The sequence below is a fragment of the Rhinolophus hipposideros genome, assembly GCF_964194185.1.
Source record: "Rhinolophus hipposideros genome assembly, chromosome: 14".
Lineage (NCBI taxonomy): Eukaryota > Metazoa > Chordata > Mammalia > Chiroptera > Rhinolophidae > Rhinolophus > Rhinolophus hipposideros.
Window position 1 is genome coordinate 36,995,262 of NC_138060.1, and position 18,626 is coordinate 37,013,887.

General features: G+C 40.9%; 1 protein-coding gene across 1 annotated transcript in view; it reads right to left on the reverse strand.

Annotated features, from left to right (window-relative positions):
- LOC308507679 (collagen alpha-4(VI) chain-like) overlaps positions 1-18,626 on the reverse strand; it is a gene marked incomplete at its 5' end in the record, with an annotated part of 91,461 nt that overhangs the window by 4,605 nt on the left and 68,230 nt on the right. The window contains 6 exons of the mRNA XM_081072950.1: positions 2,205-2,413; positions 2,942-3,038; positions 4,800-5,483; positions 6,806-6,896; positions 15,253-15,779; positions 17,805-17,841. Of these exons, the coding sequence (XP_080929076.1) occupies positions 2,205-2,413; positions 2,942-3,038; positions 4,800-5,483; positions 6,806-6,896; positions 15,253-15,779; positions 17,805-17,841 (1,645 nt within the window). The remainder of the gene's footprint in view (positions 1-2,204; positions 2,414-2,941; positions 3,039-4,799; positions 5,484-6,805; positions 6,897-15,252; positions 15,780-17,804; positions 17,842-18,626) is intronic.

Below are 18,626 nucleotides of genomic sequence, written 5' to 3' on the forward strand. Positions count from 1 at the left end.
GCTCATTCCCGTAAAGAAATAAAGGAGGAGAAGATTTGAATGGGTAAAAGGAGTCCAGTTTGTTTAACTGGGTTTCTTTGAGATGATTGTGGGCATGTGAAATGGTGCCATCTGGAGGGTTGCTGAACAGACTGGTCTGTAGCTCAGGAGAGAGTTAAAGATGGAAGACATGGATTTGAAGTAATCAGTACAGATGGGAATAGTTGAAGTCATGGTGGCAAAGCTTGCCCCAGTAGTGTATGTAGAGTGCTTAAAGGACTGAAGAAAAGACCTTGGGGAAAGCATTGCAGATTTACCGTGAAATTAATGAAGACTAAGCTTCAGGACCCCTCATTTGCATAATCTACTTCTACGTAAATATTCACTTTTGTTCTTCATTTTATACTTTTGTGTTCTTTTCCTTAAAAAGAGCCCCCCCCCCAATTGTATAAACTTCAAGTTCTCTAAAAGCTGGATCCTCCTGTGAGGATGGACTTGGGAAGAGGAGCCCACAAAGATGGTCTGGTCAGAAGTAGAACAAGAAAAGAATCTTATCTCCAAGACCAAGAAAGGAGAGAGTTTGAAGAAGAAGGTGGTGGCCAACAGTGGCCACGTGTCAAGGAGCTCAAGTCAATGAGGTCTGACAGAGTCCTTTGGTCTTTTTTGACAGTTCAGACAGAACACCCTAAAAAATAAGAGGTCGCTTTTTTCTCCGACTAGAGGGCAGGGAGACAGAGTGTGCAGCAATACAGGAAGTTGCAGGAGGTTGCACCTAGCCACCTTTATTTCTTTTGAAAGCAATAAATAAAATGAATAAGAGCATCTGCTAGAGAAAGAGACAGGGGGGAAGGAGCTTGAGGAGGTGATAAAAGTTTAGATTGAACTTAGAATGAAATGGGAGAGGAACTGGCCAGAGCCAAGTTATAGAGTGGGTGGGAAATTTGGGGACCTTTTAGGCCTCAGATTTTATCTGTGAATAGAACTGGATTAGATGATCAGTAAGCAGTCCTCCATCTCTTTCACCTTGAATTTGTCAGGAAGGATGCCTTAGAGCAGTGGTTTTCACTCTTGGATGCTCAATGGAATTACTGGGTAAGTCCCTCACCCAGAGATTCTGATTAAATGGATCTGGGGTGAGGTGTAGGCATTGAGAATTTTTAAAGATTCCCAGGTGATTCCAATTTATAGCCACGACTAAAAATCACAGCTTTAATAAGATTGTCTGATAATATTATACACTGAAAATAGAAAAATCAACAGAATAAGTCCTTCTATGCTTAATTTTTAGCCCAGGGAGGTGAAATGTTACTCTCACTGCTGGGAGTACCCATTCCTCTATCTGATTTTGTTATCTCCATGTGTTGGCTTTGGAATCTAAGAGGTGGGACATATCAGCATCTTAACAGCTAACTTGGATTGTATGCTTACTGTGTGTCAAACACATGAATTATCTAGTTTTGGTCTCCAAACAACCCTTTAAGGTAGGTGGTTACGGATCAGAAAACTGAGCCAAAGAGAGATTAAATAACTTTCCCATGGCCACTTAGCTAGCAGCCCCCAATGTAGAACCATCTAGGCACATTCAAAAACTTCTGGGCAATGATCTCTCATTTAATCTAACCACGACTGAGGACACCACTCACTGAGAAACTCTTTCAGCCTTCTTTTCCCTGCATCTTAGAAACTTCAGAGTCCAATCCTCTCCAAATCTGTTTCTCATGCGTTCACTTTTTTGCGGACTTTGTTGAGCCCATGTAATAAGTAACACGGCATTTGTATTACTACATTCTGTGATCCAAAATCAATGTTTGGATAGATTGCTCTACATGGATCCAAATGTTCCTGAAACTTGGTCAGAAGTATGTTTTACAAGCCAGTGCATTCTCCTTCAAGGTCAGGAGTATGCTCACCACTTCAGCAACAGATCATTACTTCTCCACAATGAAGTACAGATATTTCAAAGAGTGTACCTCCATCATACTCCCTGAAATAGCTTCTGTTCAGCTCCAGTTTCACAGTTAGATGAAACTTAGCCTTCCTATGTTTTCTTAAACTTATTCTTTAGCTGCTTACATAAATTTGTGTATTTGGAAAGAAAGTACATAAAAAGGCAAAAATTACATGCTATAACAGTGTATAGGATTTTTTTTTTAAAGATAAAGATTTTAAAAAGTGAATGCAACCTAGGGAACAAAAAGTGTCTCGGTTTTTACCATAGGCAGTACCTGAATTTCTTTCTTTTCCCTTTTCTTTTTGCTTTGCAGGCTTTTCTTGTTCTTCAGCGGCATATTGATTCTTTTCATAATTTTCAAGTGCTTCTTGCTGAGTTACAGCTGTCATTGTGGCTGTTCTGTTTTTTAGAAAAATGTCTATTGCCTCAAATTCTTCTGAGTCATCATCAAAGCCAGATAAGCCATGCTGAGGCTTGGGCAACCTGTACAGAAACAATCCATGTCAAACTGCATAACCAAATGAGAATATAGAGATTCAATTCCCAGTGGATATGGCCGGGCTCAATAAGCTTTAGGTTTGGGCATTTCCTGATGACTTTGTTGTCACATTAGCTACTTTCTTAGGTTTGCAGAGGATGTTTGGACAAACATCACAATAATATGTTTAGCATTATTAATTGTACCTCTGGGTCATGGGATTAGAAGACGGGGGCGGGGGGAAGGGATGTGGTGGAATGGAAATATTTCATTCTTTTGCTTTTATACACTTATGTGCTCTTTGAATGTTTTATATTGGTCCCATGTTACTCTTAATATTAAAAAAAAAAAAACATAAGAAGAAGAAAAGAAAAAACAAACCATATCAGAGTTGCCAAACACAGGAGCATCCTAGCCCCAATATTTTTGGGTCAGTCAGTCAAGGACTGGCATTGCCTGTGAACTTTCTTTAGGGGAACTGTCTTCTTCGAGGGACAGAGCTACAGGCAACCTCAGCTCTGCCCTCAGCGTACCTCTTGATAAACATAAGTGGTTTCAGCAGAGTGTCCCCTCGGCTTGGGCCCCCACATTCTTCAATGAGCTCTGGGGGTGGGTACTGGTTTGTCCCACCTAAAAAAAATTTTAAAAATCAAACCAAATCAAATACAGCATAAAATGATATAAAACTTAAAAAATAAAGTAAATATAAAGTATAAGCAAAAAAACATATTACCTATTAACACATAAAATTTAAAAGACGTCATATAAAAATCAAAGCGTAAAAAAGTAAAATATACAATAAAGCAAAATGGAAAAACATAACAAAATAAAAATGAAATAAAATAAAACATAAAAATAAAAAAATCATTGACGTGAAATCAAAAAGATGTAAAATAATTCAAGTAAAGCATAAAATACAAAAATGAAAGCAAATACAATAAAATAAAATAAAAACATAAAATGCATACTATCATATAAATAATATAAAATCACAACATAAAAGAATATAACAAGACATAAAATGCAACCTAACATAATAAAAAATAAAGTAAAATGAAATTAAAAGACTAGAAAAGGGATTTCTTCAGCCTGCTTCTCCCTCAAAGAGTCACTAAGTCACCAGGCGTCTATTACAAATTTCTCCTCCACCTCCTGCAGCAATAAGGAATCTAAAGTTCAGAGTGGTTCACTGACATTTCTAGGATCACACAGCTCACTAGTGGCAAAGCCATGACTAACACCAGTTCATTGACCCTTCTGCCTCTCAAACTGAAGAGGCACAAATGCTGTGCCAGTACTTCTAACACATCCACCAGAGTCCCATTATTCCTTCAATGATAAGGGGACAGATGTCTCTTGGGGCTCCCAACAGGACGTCTCATCCATTTATAAAGTGAAACATTCATGTCTCCCAGCAAGGAGGGCAAGCAGGCCTCACAGATCACAACAAGGCACTCTGCACTAGAGTTGTTTTGGATTATGTACTGGTAGACAAAACCCAAAACAAATTTCTGGAAATGTGACCAGAGTAATACCCACCCCCAACCCTAACAATTCCATTATCATGCTAGGGATACAGCTTTGATACTGGCAGCCCATGAATTTGATTCAGCTAGTTCCGATTGGAGGTGAGGGCACTAGGACAGGAGGCAGGGAAGAATTCCAGCCAGGACTCACTGTCAGGATGCCCCATAACCTTCACTGTCAGCTTTATCCACCCAATCTTGAGACAGGAGACCCTGGACTTCTCCCTCCCCTTTTGGCAAGTCCCTGAAGACCTCTGAAAATAAATGTCATAGGCTCTTCTTACTCAAAGTGTGGTCCATGGACTAGTAGCATCAGCATGACTTGGGAGCTTGTTAAAAATGGAGAATTCAAACCCCAGCTTATGCCTACTGAATCAATCCACATTTTAGCAAGATCCCCAGGAGATGCTGCATGTGCAAGTTAAAATTTGAGAAGCACTGTTATATACGACTGGATTCTGGAGTCTAGATTATGGGATAGAGTAATAAAAATAACTGTGCCTTATATTTGTACAGCACCAGTGCTTTCAGAGCCCCTCCAAGCTCATATTTCATTTAGGCTTCACAAATAAGGAAGAGACTGTAATTCTCATTTTGGCAAAACAGAAAAGTGAGAGGTTAGATGGAAACCTGAAGCCTCCCAGCCACCAGCTGAGAGGTTCCAGACAAGAAACCAGCATTAGGCTTGGCACAGTGTGAGGGCAAAGGCAGCTTGGGGTTGTCAGAAAACAGCGTTCTCTCTGGGGGTTCACAAGACGTTATGGGGCTACACACAACTCAGCAAGGGTGAAGGTGCAGTGAGCACCTGCTTGCCCAAATGCCAGCACCACACCCATGGCATCCCCAGTGCTTGAGGGCTGCTCACTTTTTAGGAGGTTCAGGAAGGCCCGCGTGAAGCCCAGGGCGTAAGCTATCTCTGGGTCTGAGATCCCCTCCAGGCGTAGCAGGTGCTGCTCAGAGGGGGCGCTGGCCACTTGGACCAGCTCAGCCAGTTCATGAGTCCCCACTCCCGGGCCCACGGCCAGAATAAACAGAGTGATGCCCTTGCACTTGGCCTCTAGGGACAGAGTCCTCAGCTTCTCCAGGTCCCAGCTGCTGGTCTCACTGGCCACGATGGAGAAGAGAACCCGTGCCCTCCTGGGCAGCGGGGCTGACAGGAGCACCTTCTCTAGTGTCCATTCCAGGGCGTGGCCCAGGGCAGGGGCGCCCTGCAGGGGGCGGCCCGCGGCCATGCGGATGCGTCTCTGCATCTGTGTCCGGTGGCCATAGGAGGTCAGGAGGAAACCCTGGAGCACAGGGGATTGTCCCGTGCCCGGCCAGAAACCTGGAGTCGTGTGCATCACCAGGGCTGCCCGTGCCCCACGGAGGGACACGTTTGGCTGTGCAGCAATCTCCATGTGGTCGAGCGTGGCGTCCACTACACTCAAGGAAGCGCGGTACACATCGGGGCCAACGCTGTGGGAGCTGTCCACCACGAACGCCACGTCCACGTCTACTGCCAGGGGACCAGGCTTGCCCGAACTGCACTCTGGGTCTGGTCGGCACCTGTCTGGGGAGGAAGATTGGGGAGAGGCCAGGGTTATCATGCATCTCTTTTCTTTCCATGCAAAAACATTTCAAGATGCTTGATAAGGATAGCTGCTATCTGCATTGCGTTAACACGGCCAGCAGATGGGCACTCTAAATGTGCCCATTTTTCAGAAGAATTATAATGATCTGATTCCACATTTAATGTTTTTTAACCACTAGGCCATATGGCTTCCTAATTAATCTTTAGGTTCACCGACATCGGCCTGGTTCAGTCCAGGCCCTACCTCTTACTGGATGTGTGACCTTAGACAAATTACTTAGCTTTCCCACTGCCTCCGTTCCCTCATTTGTCAGATGGGGGCAATGATGATAATAAACGTACCTACCTTATGAAGTTTAACTTTAAAAAATGAGTTGATCTATGTCAGTGCTCAGAACAATGCCTGGTGTGTAATAAGTAAAAGCTCAAGCTCAATAAATACCAGCCAGGTTTAGGCTTCTCCAGGAGAGGGAACTGAGGCCCAGAGACAATGCGTCAAACAAGATGATGGATGTGAAGGCTGTTCATCAACTGTAATACTCTACCTGGCAGTTATTGCATTTGACTTGGCCAAGTTCTCAGCACCAAATCTCGCATGGCAGTGTGAGGTCTTAGTGTAGAGCAAGTGGAGGAAACATTTAGATCCCCTTTTGATTTCACCTATAGGACTCACTCTAGCCCTGGGTGACATGGGGATGGATCGGGGTTCTCCACACATGGGCATGCATGGGTTTCAGCACAAAGTTCTCTCTGGCAAAGGCTAGTGTGGGGTGTGGGTTAGCGTGACGGAGGCTGAAGACACGGAGACATTGAATGACTTGTTAGGATCCTGCTGGTGGTCAATGGCAGTTCTAGGCCTAGAAGCCAGGACTCTTGACTCTTAGTTAAGTGGTCTGCCATTCATACTATGGGGCCACTAGGAAGGAACACAAGCCCAGCCATTCACAGGAACCTTGCAGGACAGGGACGTAAGCAGAGCAGGCCAGAGGTAAAACAACAGGGAGGGGAAGGGTCTATGGGGCACTAGCAGACACTTGCCCCACCGAAAGGCGGTAGGTCCAACTCAGCTCTGGCTCACTGTGGCCACATGGCAACCTAGCATCTGTGATTCTCCAGACTATTCTGACTTTCTAAAAAAAAAAAACCCTGGTAATCCAGAATTAATAGGAAATCCCCAGATTCTAAAACTCTGCATATACCAAGCAAATACACAGCTGCAAAGCAAATCTGGCCTGTGGCCATCAGTCAATTCATCCTGTTCTAAAGATATCAGTCTGATCAGGAATGCTGTCCAGGCTTACCATAGCAAAGAGTACAGCGGGCCATGTACTCCACATTCTGGTGGCTCTCTGTCTCCCAGACGAATAGGTGAAATCTGTTGGTTCCATCCATCTAATCCAAACACATACACAACTTTGTCATTAGCTGAATTAAATTTCAAGCCATGTTTTTTCTTCATTTCTTCTTCCAATTCAGATGAGAAAAATATTAGTGTGATATTTTTAAGAGAACAGATATAATTATATAAATATATGTGGCATAATTTGGCATTATCTGTTACAGTTATTCATAGTCATTTAGTTCTCTAGTTCTAACCTGGAGATTGGACTGTCATTAGTGTGGGTACACGAGCTGTGGGTCTTCAGACTCCCAATGTGTGTAAAACTCAACCAATGTCATGTTGTATTAGAGTGAGGGTAAGGCAGTTGGTGGTTCAATCATTTATGAATTCCTTAAATCTTTAGTGGTTGTCCACAGTATGCAAGATGTAATGCACTGGGAGTTACAAACATGAACAAGCAGACCCTTCAACGAGGCAGGCATGTAAGTCATGTACCATTGGATTGGAAAGAGGCACGTACCTAAGGGAGACGCTTCCAGAGTATTCCTGGTATTCAGAGCTGGGGCATATCAAAACCAGAAGGTAACAGTGAGGAGGAATCAGAGAAGGCTTTATAGAGATGGCAAATCTGTTTATCTCCTTCACTTAACCTTTCCAGTTAGAATTCATTTAATAATTTAATAATTGAAATCAAGGCTTAAAAGTAAAATATTAATAATAACAATAATAAATCCATCAAGGTCCATGTGACAAATGGTGAGATAATCAACAAACCTTTCCCTCTTCTTCCTAGGGCCACAACTGCACTACATTCCCCACCCTCCCTTGCAGTTAATTGGGACCATACGATTGGGGTCTAGCCAATGGCCTATAGGTGGAAGTAATGTACGCCATTGTCAGTGCATGCCCCTTGGCCCTCATCCGTCAGGCATATGCAGAGGATGCAGAAAGAGGTTTTGAAACCCCAGGGTATGATGGGGCCATTGATAGAAGGATCCCAGGTCCTGAAACAGCTGCATGCAGCAAACCACCCCTCCCCTCCACACACATGCCCAAAGTCCCACATTGATGTGTTATCGATGGCAGAGATAACACTTCATTGTATTAAACCACTTAGGCATATTGTGTTAAGACTTAGGCATAAATGGTTTCACAGTTAACTTGCCCTGACTAATATAGACTATTTGCAGGATTTCTACCTCATGATGACATTAGAAATGCTTTCAAATTACTTCTCTCAGAAATTGAGGTATGGTTTGCAAAGAGGTAGGTATCTAAGCTTCATCTTGTCCATCTCTTTGTCTACTCTCTGTCAAAGCATTTAAGATAGGGCCCCACAGAAAGTCAGCTCTTCCTCCTTCATCCCTGTGGCCAGGACCAAGCAGGTTCTGGACCCTACTCTGGTAGCAAGGTGCTGGACATATGAAGATATCATGCTACCTCTCAGGGAGATTGACGGGCAAGGGTTACTTTGAAAAAGAAATTTCTGTAACAGACTCCTCATGGAGCTCTTTCCTCTTTCTGTTTAGGACTGCAGCATATCCCAATCATTGTCTCTCAAAGTGAGCTTTACTAAAAGGAAAAACCTTTGTGGGGAAAGAAACATAAAGAGTTGAACTTTTGTTTATGCTAATGTAACACCAAAACAAACACACAAACAAAACAAAACATGGGAACATTCCTAAGTCTCCCAAGAAGAAAGGAGAAATGCATCTTCTCTTGTTCCTCACATGGCAAAAGCAACCTAAATTATGCTTTTTTCCTGACTTGGGAATTCAAATCAACCCAAACTGATCACACAGCTACTATATAACAGTGCTAACGAACCATGTGGACATATAAAAGTGACATAGTCACACCTCAAAAGAGCTTAAAACCTAAGTGGAAGGATAGACAAATTATTTTCAAGAAAAAAAGAGGCCCAATAATGTGGTTTAGGAACACAGGAAGAGGAGACTAATTTCAAAGGGAAGGAATAGAGAGAACCTGATGAAGATAATGGCATCTGGCACTTTTGGAAGAATGGGCAGGATACTTACTTAGCAAAGAAGCAGGGAAAAGCATTACTGTGTGGAGGAACAACATGTACAATGGCCCTGAAGAAGGCAGTGATTATATAGACTTTTTCTCGGTGCTCCCACTCCCCAGAGATTAGAGAACACCCACCTCCAATGTACAGCTACACAGCATATCTGAAACCCTAGGACTCCTTGCCAGATGGAGGAGGCTGACATGAAGAATGAGTGCAGAGTTACCAACAATCAACATTCATTCAGATCTACTCCATATGGTTATCACATCTGAGTATTGACCAAACCAAATAGATCTAATTAATCACCAAGGATTAGAGAAAACAGTGTAGGCATGCATATGACACATTGATAGCTTTACTGGCAATTACATGAGGCAACTTGGAAGGATTCTGAAATCAGGATCCCCGGCCGTGTTACCGAAAATATGAGGAGACTGGGCAAAACGCTAGGAGCATCCATTTTAGCTCATGAGTTGTGAGAAAATGCTAAGCTAGTATACATCATTTGTGAATAACAGGAAATATGGGGCAAGTGTGTTATAAAATGGAGAATTTGTGTGAATTTTTAAGGTAGTATGAAAGACTTCAAACAAATTCAAGTATTTCCCAAGTTTGTACAAAGGAATGGTTCTAGGCAGCATGAATGGATTAGGTGTCATGAATCCGGGTCCTAATCTTTGATGTGCTATCATTGGCTCTATGTTTCCTCAGCAACAGAGTTTTAAGGTAGGAATCAATGCTGCTGAGTTTTCTTCCTGTTTCAACACAGCCTGGTCCTCCATTATTGTGTTCTGGATTTGCTTCATGTTTAGGACATTGTATTCCCTTTTTTACGCTGAGCAGCTGAGAGGATGCACTTGTCCATCTGTTGTTCTGCTTGTTGGAAAAATATCAAATGCAAAGGAATTGGAATAGCTGCAAAACTTGCATCTTTTGAAAAATTTTTCTTGGAAAAAAAAAATTTTTTTCTTGGGAAGAATAATTTTATGATCATGCTTAAAATTTTTCCTGCTGGTACAAAAAGCTTGTGGGAACAAGTACACAAAAACACAATGGGGGTCCATAGGGAACTATGATTCAGTATAGATTCGTCTATATCTAGCCATTATTAATTAACATTTAATTACTTTGATTTTGGACTAGCCAGCATGGTCCTAGTCACTGATAAAGGAACAAGATAATTCCTGAGAAAGCTTAAGCAGAGAGCTAGTGTGGGAGGGAGTCCCGGCGTGAGATGAGAAAATGGGCTCTATGATTCCTACTAAAAACTCCCATCGGCACCAGAGAAGGAAATCTCAAAAATAGAGGACCTAAACACAAACCAAGGACATCTCAAAAATGAGGAACTTAAAAACACACACCAAGTGATCTGCTTGCAGCTCAAAGCATTATTATAGTTTGAATCAACACCTTAGTGATTCTCTCAACTGACTTCATCCTGAGTATCCAGTGGTCACTGGGACTAATTGTATACTAAAGACAGGACTATATGGCAGCGGTCAGGGAGGAGGGGGGAGAGGGGATGCAGCACAGGGATTTGCATCAATAGCCTCTTGTATTTAATAGACAGAAAGACATTTTCTGAAAGGATACAAATAACCCTTAAACCTCAGCCCTCACTATTATAGAACCCCCCCATGGGTCCTGAGCCGGAGAGAACCACAGGGTTAAATTCAATGCTTCAGCTGCTGTATTAAGCTGCCAGAGGTCACAGGACAATGTTTATTCCTGGAACTGAGTTGAGGGAAGTTCTTGACTTACACAGATGGGAGGAGAGGGGAAGGAAGAAAATGTTGGGGAGGAGGACTTGCCTTGCACAGAGCAAGAGCTAAGTAGGCCCTAAGAAGGGAGAGTTAGAAACAGTCTGGCATCCAATTGCGGGAAGGGCTTAGGGAAAGGAGTGAAAACTGAAAAAACTAGGGGAAGGAGACAGAAGAGATTAGTCACGTAACCTGTGACTGATGTCAGGAGCTTGAGTCCAGTTTTGGCCCCTGCCACTTGGCGTGGTCCCACCAAGACTGCTATGAAGCAATTGACTCTTCTGGACTCCCCAGCAAATATTAGGGGTCAGCATTGGATTACAGGCGTTGGGTGGCAGAGTAGGACTAGGGAATCAGATATATGGGAGTGCCAATTCCAGGACTATGTAGTTTAGAATAAGGCACTTCACATCTGACCTTCCCTTACCAACTCTGGGAAATGTAGATTATCCCAATTAATTTGTAGGTAGTTATGAGGATCATGCCAACACTCCTCAAACTTTAACATTCATGCAAACAATCTGGGCATCTTGTTTAAAATGCAGAGCTTGGTTGATTAGATAGGGGTGGAGCTTGAGATTTGGCATTTCTCACAAACCTGGGTAATGCTATGTCACTGGTCCCAGGACCACATTTTGAGTAATGAGGGCTTAAAATGACAAAGCACGAAAAGCATGTAGCATGACAGCTGGCATTTCATAGGCATTCACTAAGTGGAAGCTACCAATTTAACAAATAGTTATTGGGCAAAGATGCACTCTTAAGGACCTTGAGAAGATGGTACATATGACAGCCTACATTGAGTATGCACGTAGGAAATGTCAGATGTCCCTATAGGCACTATCTCTCAATAATTCTCACAGCAAACCTGTTGAGTTTATTCCCATTTTATGGGTGAATAAACTGAGGTCCCAGTGCCAAATAACATATCCAAATAACTTAAGGAACAAAGCCGAAGTATGAAGCCTCATTGCCTAATTCCTTCCTGGGTTGTTGATTCTGGCTGTAGGGAAGGAACAATCTAACAGAAAACAGCAGCCCACAAGCCTCAGCAGGGGTTTATCCATGGCCTCTGAAAGGGCCTATCTGGACAACTCAGCCCTTTCTTCAAAAAAAGAGAATGTCCTCCTGCAACTTGAATTCTGAAATAATACCAAAATTTAAAAATCAGCCCCCCAATCCCTTTGACCTTCCTCTTAACATTTTTTTTATCTTCTAAAGCTGATTTTTTGTTTTTTGTTTTTTGTCTCTGTGATAGAAATCCAAATCAATTCTTTGGACTTTTCTAAAAAGAGCAATACGTAGAAATAGAAATAAGGGCAGTTCATAGATCTACCTCATAGTATTATAAAGGTAAAATGAATTAATACATGAGAAGAATTTTGAACTTCTAAACTCTCTCTTTTCCCTGTTTTTGACTTTTTAATTAATATCCCATTGCTAACGAGAATCCCAAACCATGAGAAAGTTATTTAACTTCTTTGTGTCTCAGTTTCATCACCTAGAAAGTTGGCCCATAATAATAGTTATCTCATTGGGTTATTGTAAGGATTAAATGCATCAGTAAGTGGGAAGATCTTAGATCAATAAACATGAGCTATTTTCTTAGATACTGTTTCAAGGGAACACATGCTAGAGTTTTTATAAAGAAAAATGGGGTCAAGTATATGGTGATGGAAGGAGAACTGACTCCGGGTGGTAAACACACAATGTGATATATAGACGACATAGTACAGAATTGTACACTTGAAACCTATGTCATTTTACTAACTGTTGTCACCCGAATAAATTTTAATTAAAAAAAAAAGAAATTTGAAAACTGTCACATAAATTGATTTTTCCCTGTAATTGTCTGGTTTTTAACTTTAAAAAATGGGCTGAATGAAGTCATGTGTTGAGACATAAGGCAATTGGACAGACAATGGGATTAGGCATAAATAGTCCAAATGCTGTAATACGGTTTTATTTAGAGCTGAGAGAATTCAATATATGGCTTTTAAAAAAATGTTTTCAATATGCTCACAGCCTCCAACCGTGTTTAAATGGACAGAGAAGTTAGGGCATCTGTTTATACGAGTATAATCACTTAAAACTGAACAACCATCAATTTGCCAGAAGCAAATGGGTGTTGTGCTGAAAAACAAAATAACATAGAAGTGGAAGACAAAAGTTCCATAGATAAAGAGAGCCCTCAGGAAGATAATTAAGAGGAAAAAATCACCAGATATTCCCACTCTCTTAACTGGATTCCCACAAAGATTGAGCACAGGGTAGGGGAGGATCAGGGCGGCAATATGCCCAGTTGTGAAGAAACGAAGGTTTTCCTGAAAAGCCCTGAAAGGGGCCTGTCATTTTTACAGTTTCTCTCCTTGCGAAAGTCACCAGAAATGAGGTCATTTATTACATTTGAGCAGCCAAGCATCATTTAACATCCTTTCTAAATTGTTAAAGTTAAGGAATAGCATCCTGGGGCAAGAATGTGTCCAATAAATGGAGAGGAGAGCAGATAGAAATGACAGAACTGAGGTCCAGGTATATTTAAGCTGGCAAGTTCTTTTCACAAACCATTACATGCTTTTACTCGGAGCCTCAAGCAACTAAGAGGGCAAGAACATCTTGGCAAAGGATCATCTCTATGTAGGATCCAAACACTGTCTGCCCAGGACCCCCTCTCAGAGAGCAGCCCTGATGAGCATTTGGGGGATAGAAATGTACCCTGAGTATCACTCTCCAAATGTTAGGGAAAAGCCTTCCTGAAAATAGATAATTGCACTTGGCAGGGAGCCTAGATAACGTCTAAGTGTGACCCTCTCCATTTGAAAGCTGAGCAAAATGAGACTCAGGAAGATGAAGAGACTTTTCCAAAGGTACCTCATTATTGATGAAAGAGCCAAAGACAAAAGCTATGTCTCTAATTTAAACTGTTATTCGTTCATACCCTGCCTTTATTAATCCACTCAGGAGGTTACTACCCCTTCCCCAGCCCCTGCAACCCACACATTCTGCTAGGAAAGAGGGATGTAACGGCAAACAAGGAACTTACCTTCTACATTTTAACTTTGATTTTCAAAGCCCAAAATAGTTTGTCCATCCTTCCCAACAGTTTGCAAGCTGTCACAATTTTACTTATTGATTCTTCGGAGCATATTCACAGCTGTATCAACAAAATCTGTCACCTACAACTTCTGCTGCATACTCAACCTTCAGAGAAAATTAAATGGTCTAGCGCAGCTAAACTCATTAGCTCTTAGTTTAAACCATATGACATTTCCATTTTCACTGGTCAAAAACAGTGGAATATTGGCAATGTTACATGGCTCAACCTGATACTCATAAGCCTCCTGGAATCTCATAAATAGAGACTCACCCTTCGTTTTGATATATCATCCCAAATATTCCATGAGAATGTGTTAAATGGGTTTCAGTTAGAAGAGTAAAGAATAGGTGAATAAACTGTGGTATATACATACACTAGAACACTTAAGGACAACAGTAAAAAAAAGAAAAGGTTGCCCCTATATACAGCATAGATGAACAAATAGAACAGACATGATGTTGAGTGAAAAATGCCAGATACAAAAGAGTAATACTATAGGATTCAATTCATATGAAGGTCCAGAACAGGTCAGACTGGTTGATTGTGATAGAAGCCAGAAGAGCAGTGACTCAGAGGAATGTATGGCTTGGGAAGGGACATAAGAAAAACGTATAGGATTCTGAAAGTGTTCAGTATTTTGAATCATGTCTTGGGAGTTTAAATACATATAAAAATCCAACCAGCTGTACAATTAAAATTAGTGCCCTTTAGCTGCTTTTCTCTATGGGTATGTATTTTATACCCCAAGTAAAGAGAGAAAGAGAGAGAGAGAGAAAGAGAAAGAAAGGAAGGGAGGAAGGGAGGGAGGGATGGAGGGCGAGTGAGAAAGAGAGACAGAAAGAAAGAAAGAAAGAAAGAAAGGAAGGAAGGAAGGAAGGAAGGAAGGAAGGAAGGAAGGAAGGAAGGAAGGAAGGAAGGAAGGAAGGAAGGAAGGAAGGAAAGAAAAAAAGAAAGAAAGAAAGAAAGAAAGAAAGAAAGAAAGAAAGAAAGAAAGAAAGAAAGAAAGAAAGAAAGAAAGAAAGAAAGAAAGAAAGAAAGAAAGAAAGAGGAATGAAAAAGAAAGAAAAGAAGGAAAGAAAGAAAAAAATTACATTGTATGGATGCCCATGATACAATTGAGAATAGTGGTTAAGCATAGGCTCTGAATGCAGATAATATCAATCTAACACTAACTACATACTTGACTTTCGATGGTAGACCTAACCTCTCTAAGCCTCAGTTTCCTTACATCTGAAATAAACCTACCTGATAGAGTTTGGGGGATAATTAAATAAGATAATGTTTATGAGGCACAGAGCACAGAATAAGTGCTCGAGAATGGCCAGTAGGCACTAGTAGAAGCATTAGTTGTAGAGTCCATAATGAGGCCCCCCCTACCACCGTGCCTATATCCAAATTTCTGGGAAATTCTTCCCCTGAACAGAATACCTCCTACCTCATGTGGTCCTTGATGGAGGGATAAGGACCATGTACTAACCGCCCGGGTTCCCCAGCCCCCAGATGGTTCCTCCACGTACCAACAGGGCATATGGGAGGTTGTGCTCCTCTGTAAAGGTGATGACGACAGGGACAATGTCCAATGCACTGAGCTCCAGTGTGGCAGTGTTGATGGAATCTGCATCACGGGTCCAGCCCGCCTGGAAAAACACAGCCACTTTCCTCAGGAGAAGGCCCGAACGCACACGTTTAAATACATGTCTTGCCACAAACTTCATGGCATCCCCAAGGTTCCTGCTGCCAGATGACCTTTCCAGGGGGATTTTCCTGACTGCGTGCAGGAGTGCAGGCTTCCCCTTGTAGTCCGAGAAGCGAATCAGGTAATCTATTTGGGTGTTGTACGAAATTACGGCCACTCGAGTACCCGTTGGGCAGTTACTCTCACTTATCTCCATCTTCATCAACAGAGATAATAAAATGTCTCTCATCCTCTCAAAATCCAACGAAGAGACGTCATTTGACATGTCCAATGCAAAGACCACTTCGGTTGGAAATACTGGGCATTTGGAAACACCTTGACACAATGGATACACAGATTTAAGATTTGCTGCAATGCCTCTAAACAGGGGAAGATTTGAGTGAATAAGAAATATTATTTACCTCTTGAACAAGCTGGAAAGAAAATTATTTTGGAAAAAAAAGAAGAAATTGTTAGTTTACATAAGCAGTGGCATGTTTTCCATGTGAGTGTTTAAAAATGAAAAACTATCTCCTCTGAGAAATTCAAGCTTGGCCTTCTTTGACTCCTTCTGCCTGAGTGTGGGAACCTCTACTTGCTCCCCTATATTCATTCTCTCTTTTTCTATAGTAATAGAACCCCAATCTATGGCTGGGCATATGGCTTCCTAGAATAAAGACTACATTTCCCAGTGGGGTAGCTTTCTTACTAAGTTCTGGATAATAGAATAAGAAAAATGGTAGGTACAATTTGGAAAAATTATCCTTCTCCTTTCTTTTCCTTCTCTTGCCAGTGGAAGCCTCATAGACATCTCAGACCATGAGGTAATTTGAGAAACAGAACATCCTCACCCCAATGGTAGAACAAGAAGACAAAAAGAGCCTCTGTCCCTGAACCCGATGGAGTTTCCTATTAACCCTGGAATGGCCACTTCCAGGCTCTGATTTGAGAAACACACTTTTGTCACAGCTATTGAGCACTGAGATCACTGCTAGCAGCAATGAGTACTTTATACATTTCCCACATTTATTAATTGATAGGGATGTTTTTGTCATTTAACAAATACTTCCGGGGGTAGGGAGGATGGTAGAAGAAGGTAAAGAGGATCAAATATATGGTGATGGAAGGAGAACTGAGTCTGGGCGGTGAACACACAATGTGTTATACAGATGATGTGTTATAGAATTGCATACTTGAATCTTATGTAATTTTACTAACCATTGTCACCGTAATAAATTGAATTAAATTAAATTTCCAATTTGAGAAATAAAAAGAGTATTTCATTTTAATTTGTATTCTTTGATTTGTGAGGTCAAACATTTTTACAGGTTTGTTGTTCATTTGCATTGTTTCTTCTCTGAATCCTCCATTCATGTCTATTGCCCATTTTCTATCTAAAAAAGTTTTTTTTTATATTTAGATTAGCAAATATGAAATATTTGTGTGTAGGTGAAAATGATTGAGTAGCAGCAATTTTATATATGTTTGACATGATAGAGTAAGGAAGTTAGGTGCTGTGATTGGGTCCATTGCTTATATTGCATATATTTTTTTCCCATTTTTCTGTCTACTTTTGATTTTACAGTGCTTTCCAATGTAAAGGGATTTTCAATTTTTATTATACATGGCCCACTCGGACACTCTTTTCTTTTGTGATCAAGACGATGGTATTATTCTTTATGATGTCTAGGAAATAGGATTCCATAACCTCCCTGAGTAGCAGCTAGATGGGAATGAACAGGATAAGGAAGACTTAGAAGAAAAAGGAAGGAATAAGTGTGGAGAAAACTCAAGTGCTCAAGCTAAGCAATTTGCTAAGTCAATGTTCTCTCCCTATTGCCTATAAGGAGACAAATGTGTATAATATAGGCTTCAAACATCCTAGAATACATTGAAGACAGTAAATAAATTCCAATCTGAGAATGTGATAAAACATTACTTAATATTTGATGATTCGTAATTCCATTTTTAAAACACAAATATAAAATATGACACATTTCTGATGGAAAGCTCATTGTTGATCCCTCTTGTTTAAATGGATGCGATAAAAAGAACAAAGCTTTTCTTTGCCTGTTTCATGATAAGAAGTGCCAACAAACAGATATGCAGTTGTGTAATTATCATTACATTTTATGGGGTGCCATATTGTACAGCGAAATTTTTTTTCACCATTAAGATGACATGCCTTTCAACTGTTTCATTTTCTGAGATCACACTGAACAAGATTACTTACCCAAGGGACTACTGAGCTAAATAAATTCATTCACAGGAGGCTTTCTTGATGGATAATGGCACCTCCCAAACCTCAGTCAAATCCATGCTGACTTATGTGTGGAATCCATGATTTATCCCCATTTCACACTACGGGCTCCTTTGGAGCCTTTTTCAACTTACGGCAGTTTTCTCGCATAAAATCAACAATTTCACAAGGCTGTTAGAAAGATGGAAAAAGAGAGGAAAAACAAAAAAGTATTTAATTTGAAGTCTACTCCCCCTCACGCTGGGGACTCAGAAATGTCATATGGATATTATCAGTGCCTAGCTGAAGCATTTTGAGCTACAACAGAAACCCTGAAAATTGTTACAGCAAATGAAACTATCCACTAGTTATATTTCTGGATCCAGTGGATATTTTAAAACATTTAAAATAGTTTACATACAATATAGTGCCTGTGTTATTAGAGATAGGTAGATAAGGGGAGTTTATTTTTCTTATCTGCCTCACGAAGCAATGGAATCAAATCTGATTTTGAAGAAGTTTAAATCCAGGAACCTCAGCAAAGAAGGGAGAGAAATGCCTTCAATTCTTAGATCTCTATGTTAGCAATTCCTGGTATACTTTTTCAGAATGACTGCCAAGACAGGTACTCCTAACACCTCCCCTAGAATTCTGCTTTGTTCCTTTGATTACTGCCTCTCTGTCCTGTTCTTCCCCCCAGCCCCATCACTTCCTGCTCCTCCATTGCCTCCAATTCCTCCCTTACCCGCCCCGCGACCCCACAATAGCATTTCTGTACTTGGAAGATGAAAACCCATCATAATTTTGAATTGTTTTCACATGTGCCATGAGACACAAAGGCCTGTAACTATATTGTGTGTTGGCTTATAAATACCTTAAAAGCAATTTTTGAACTTTACAAAAAGGCATATTGTACAGGGGTAGTGATCTCAAAGTCTTTCCTTTCATCTCAACTAATGTTACTCAAATATATCCAG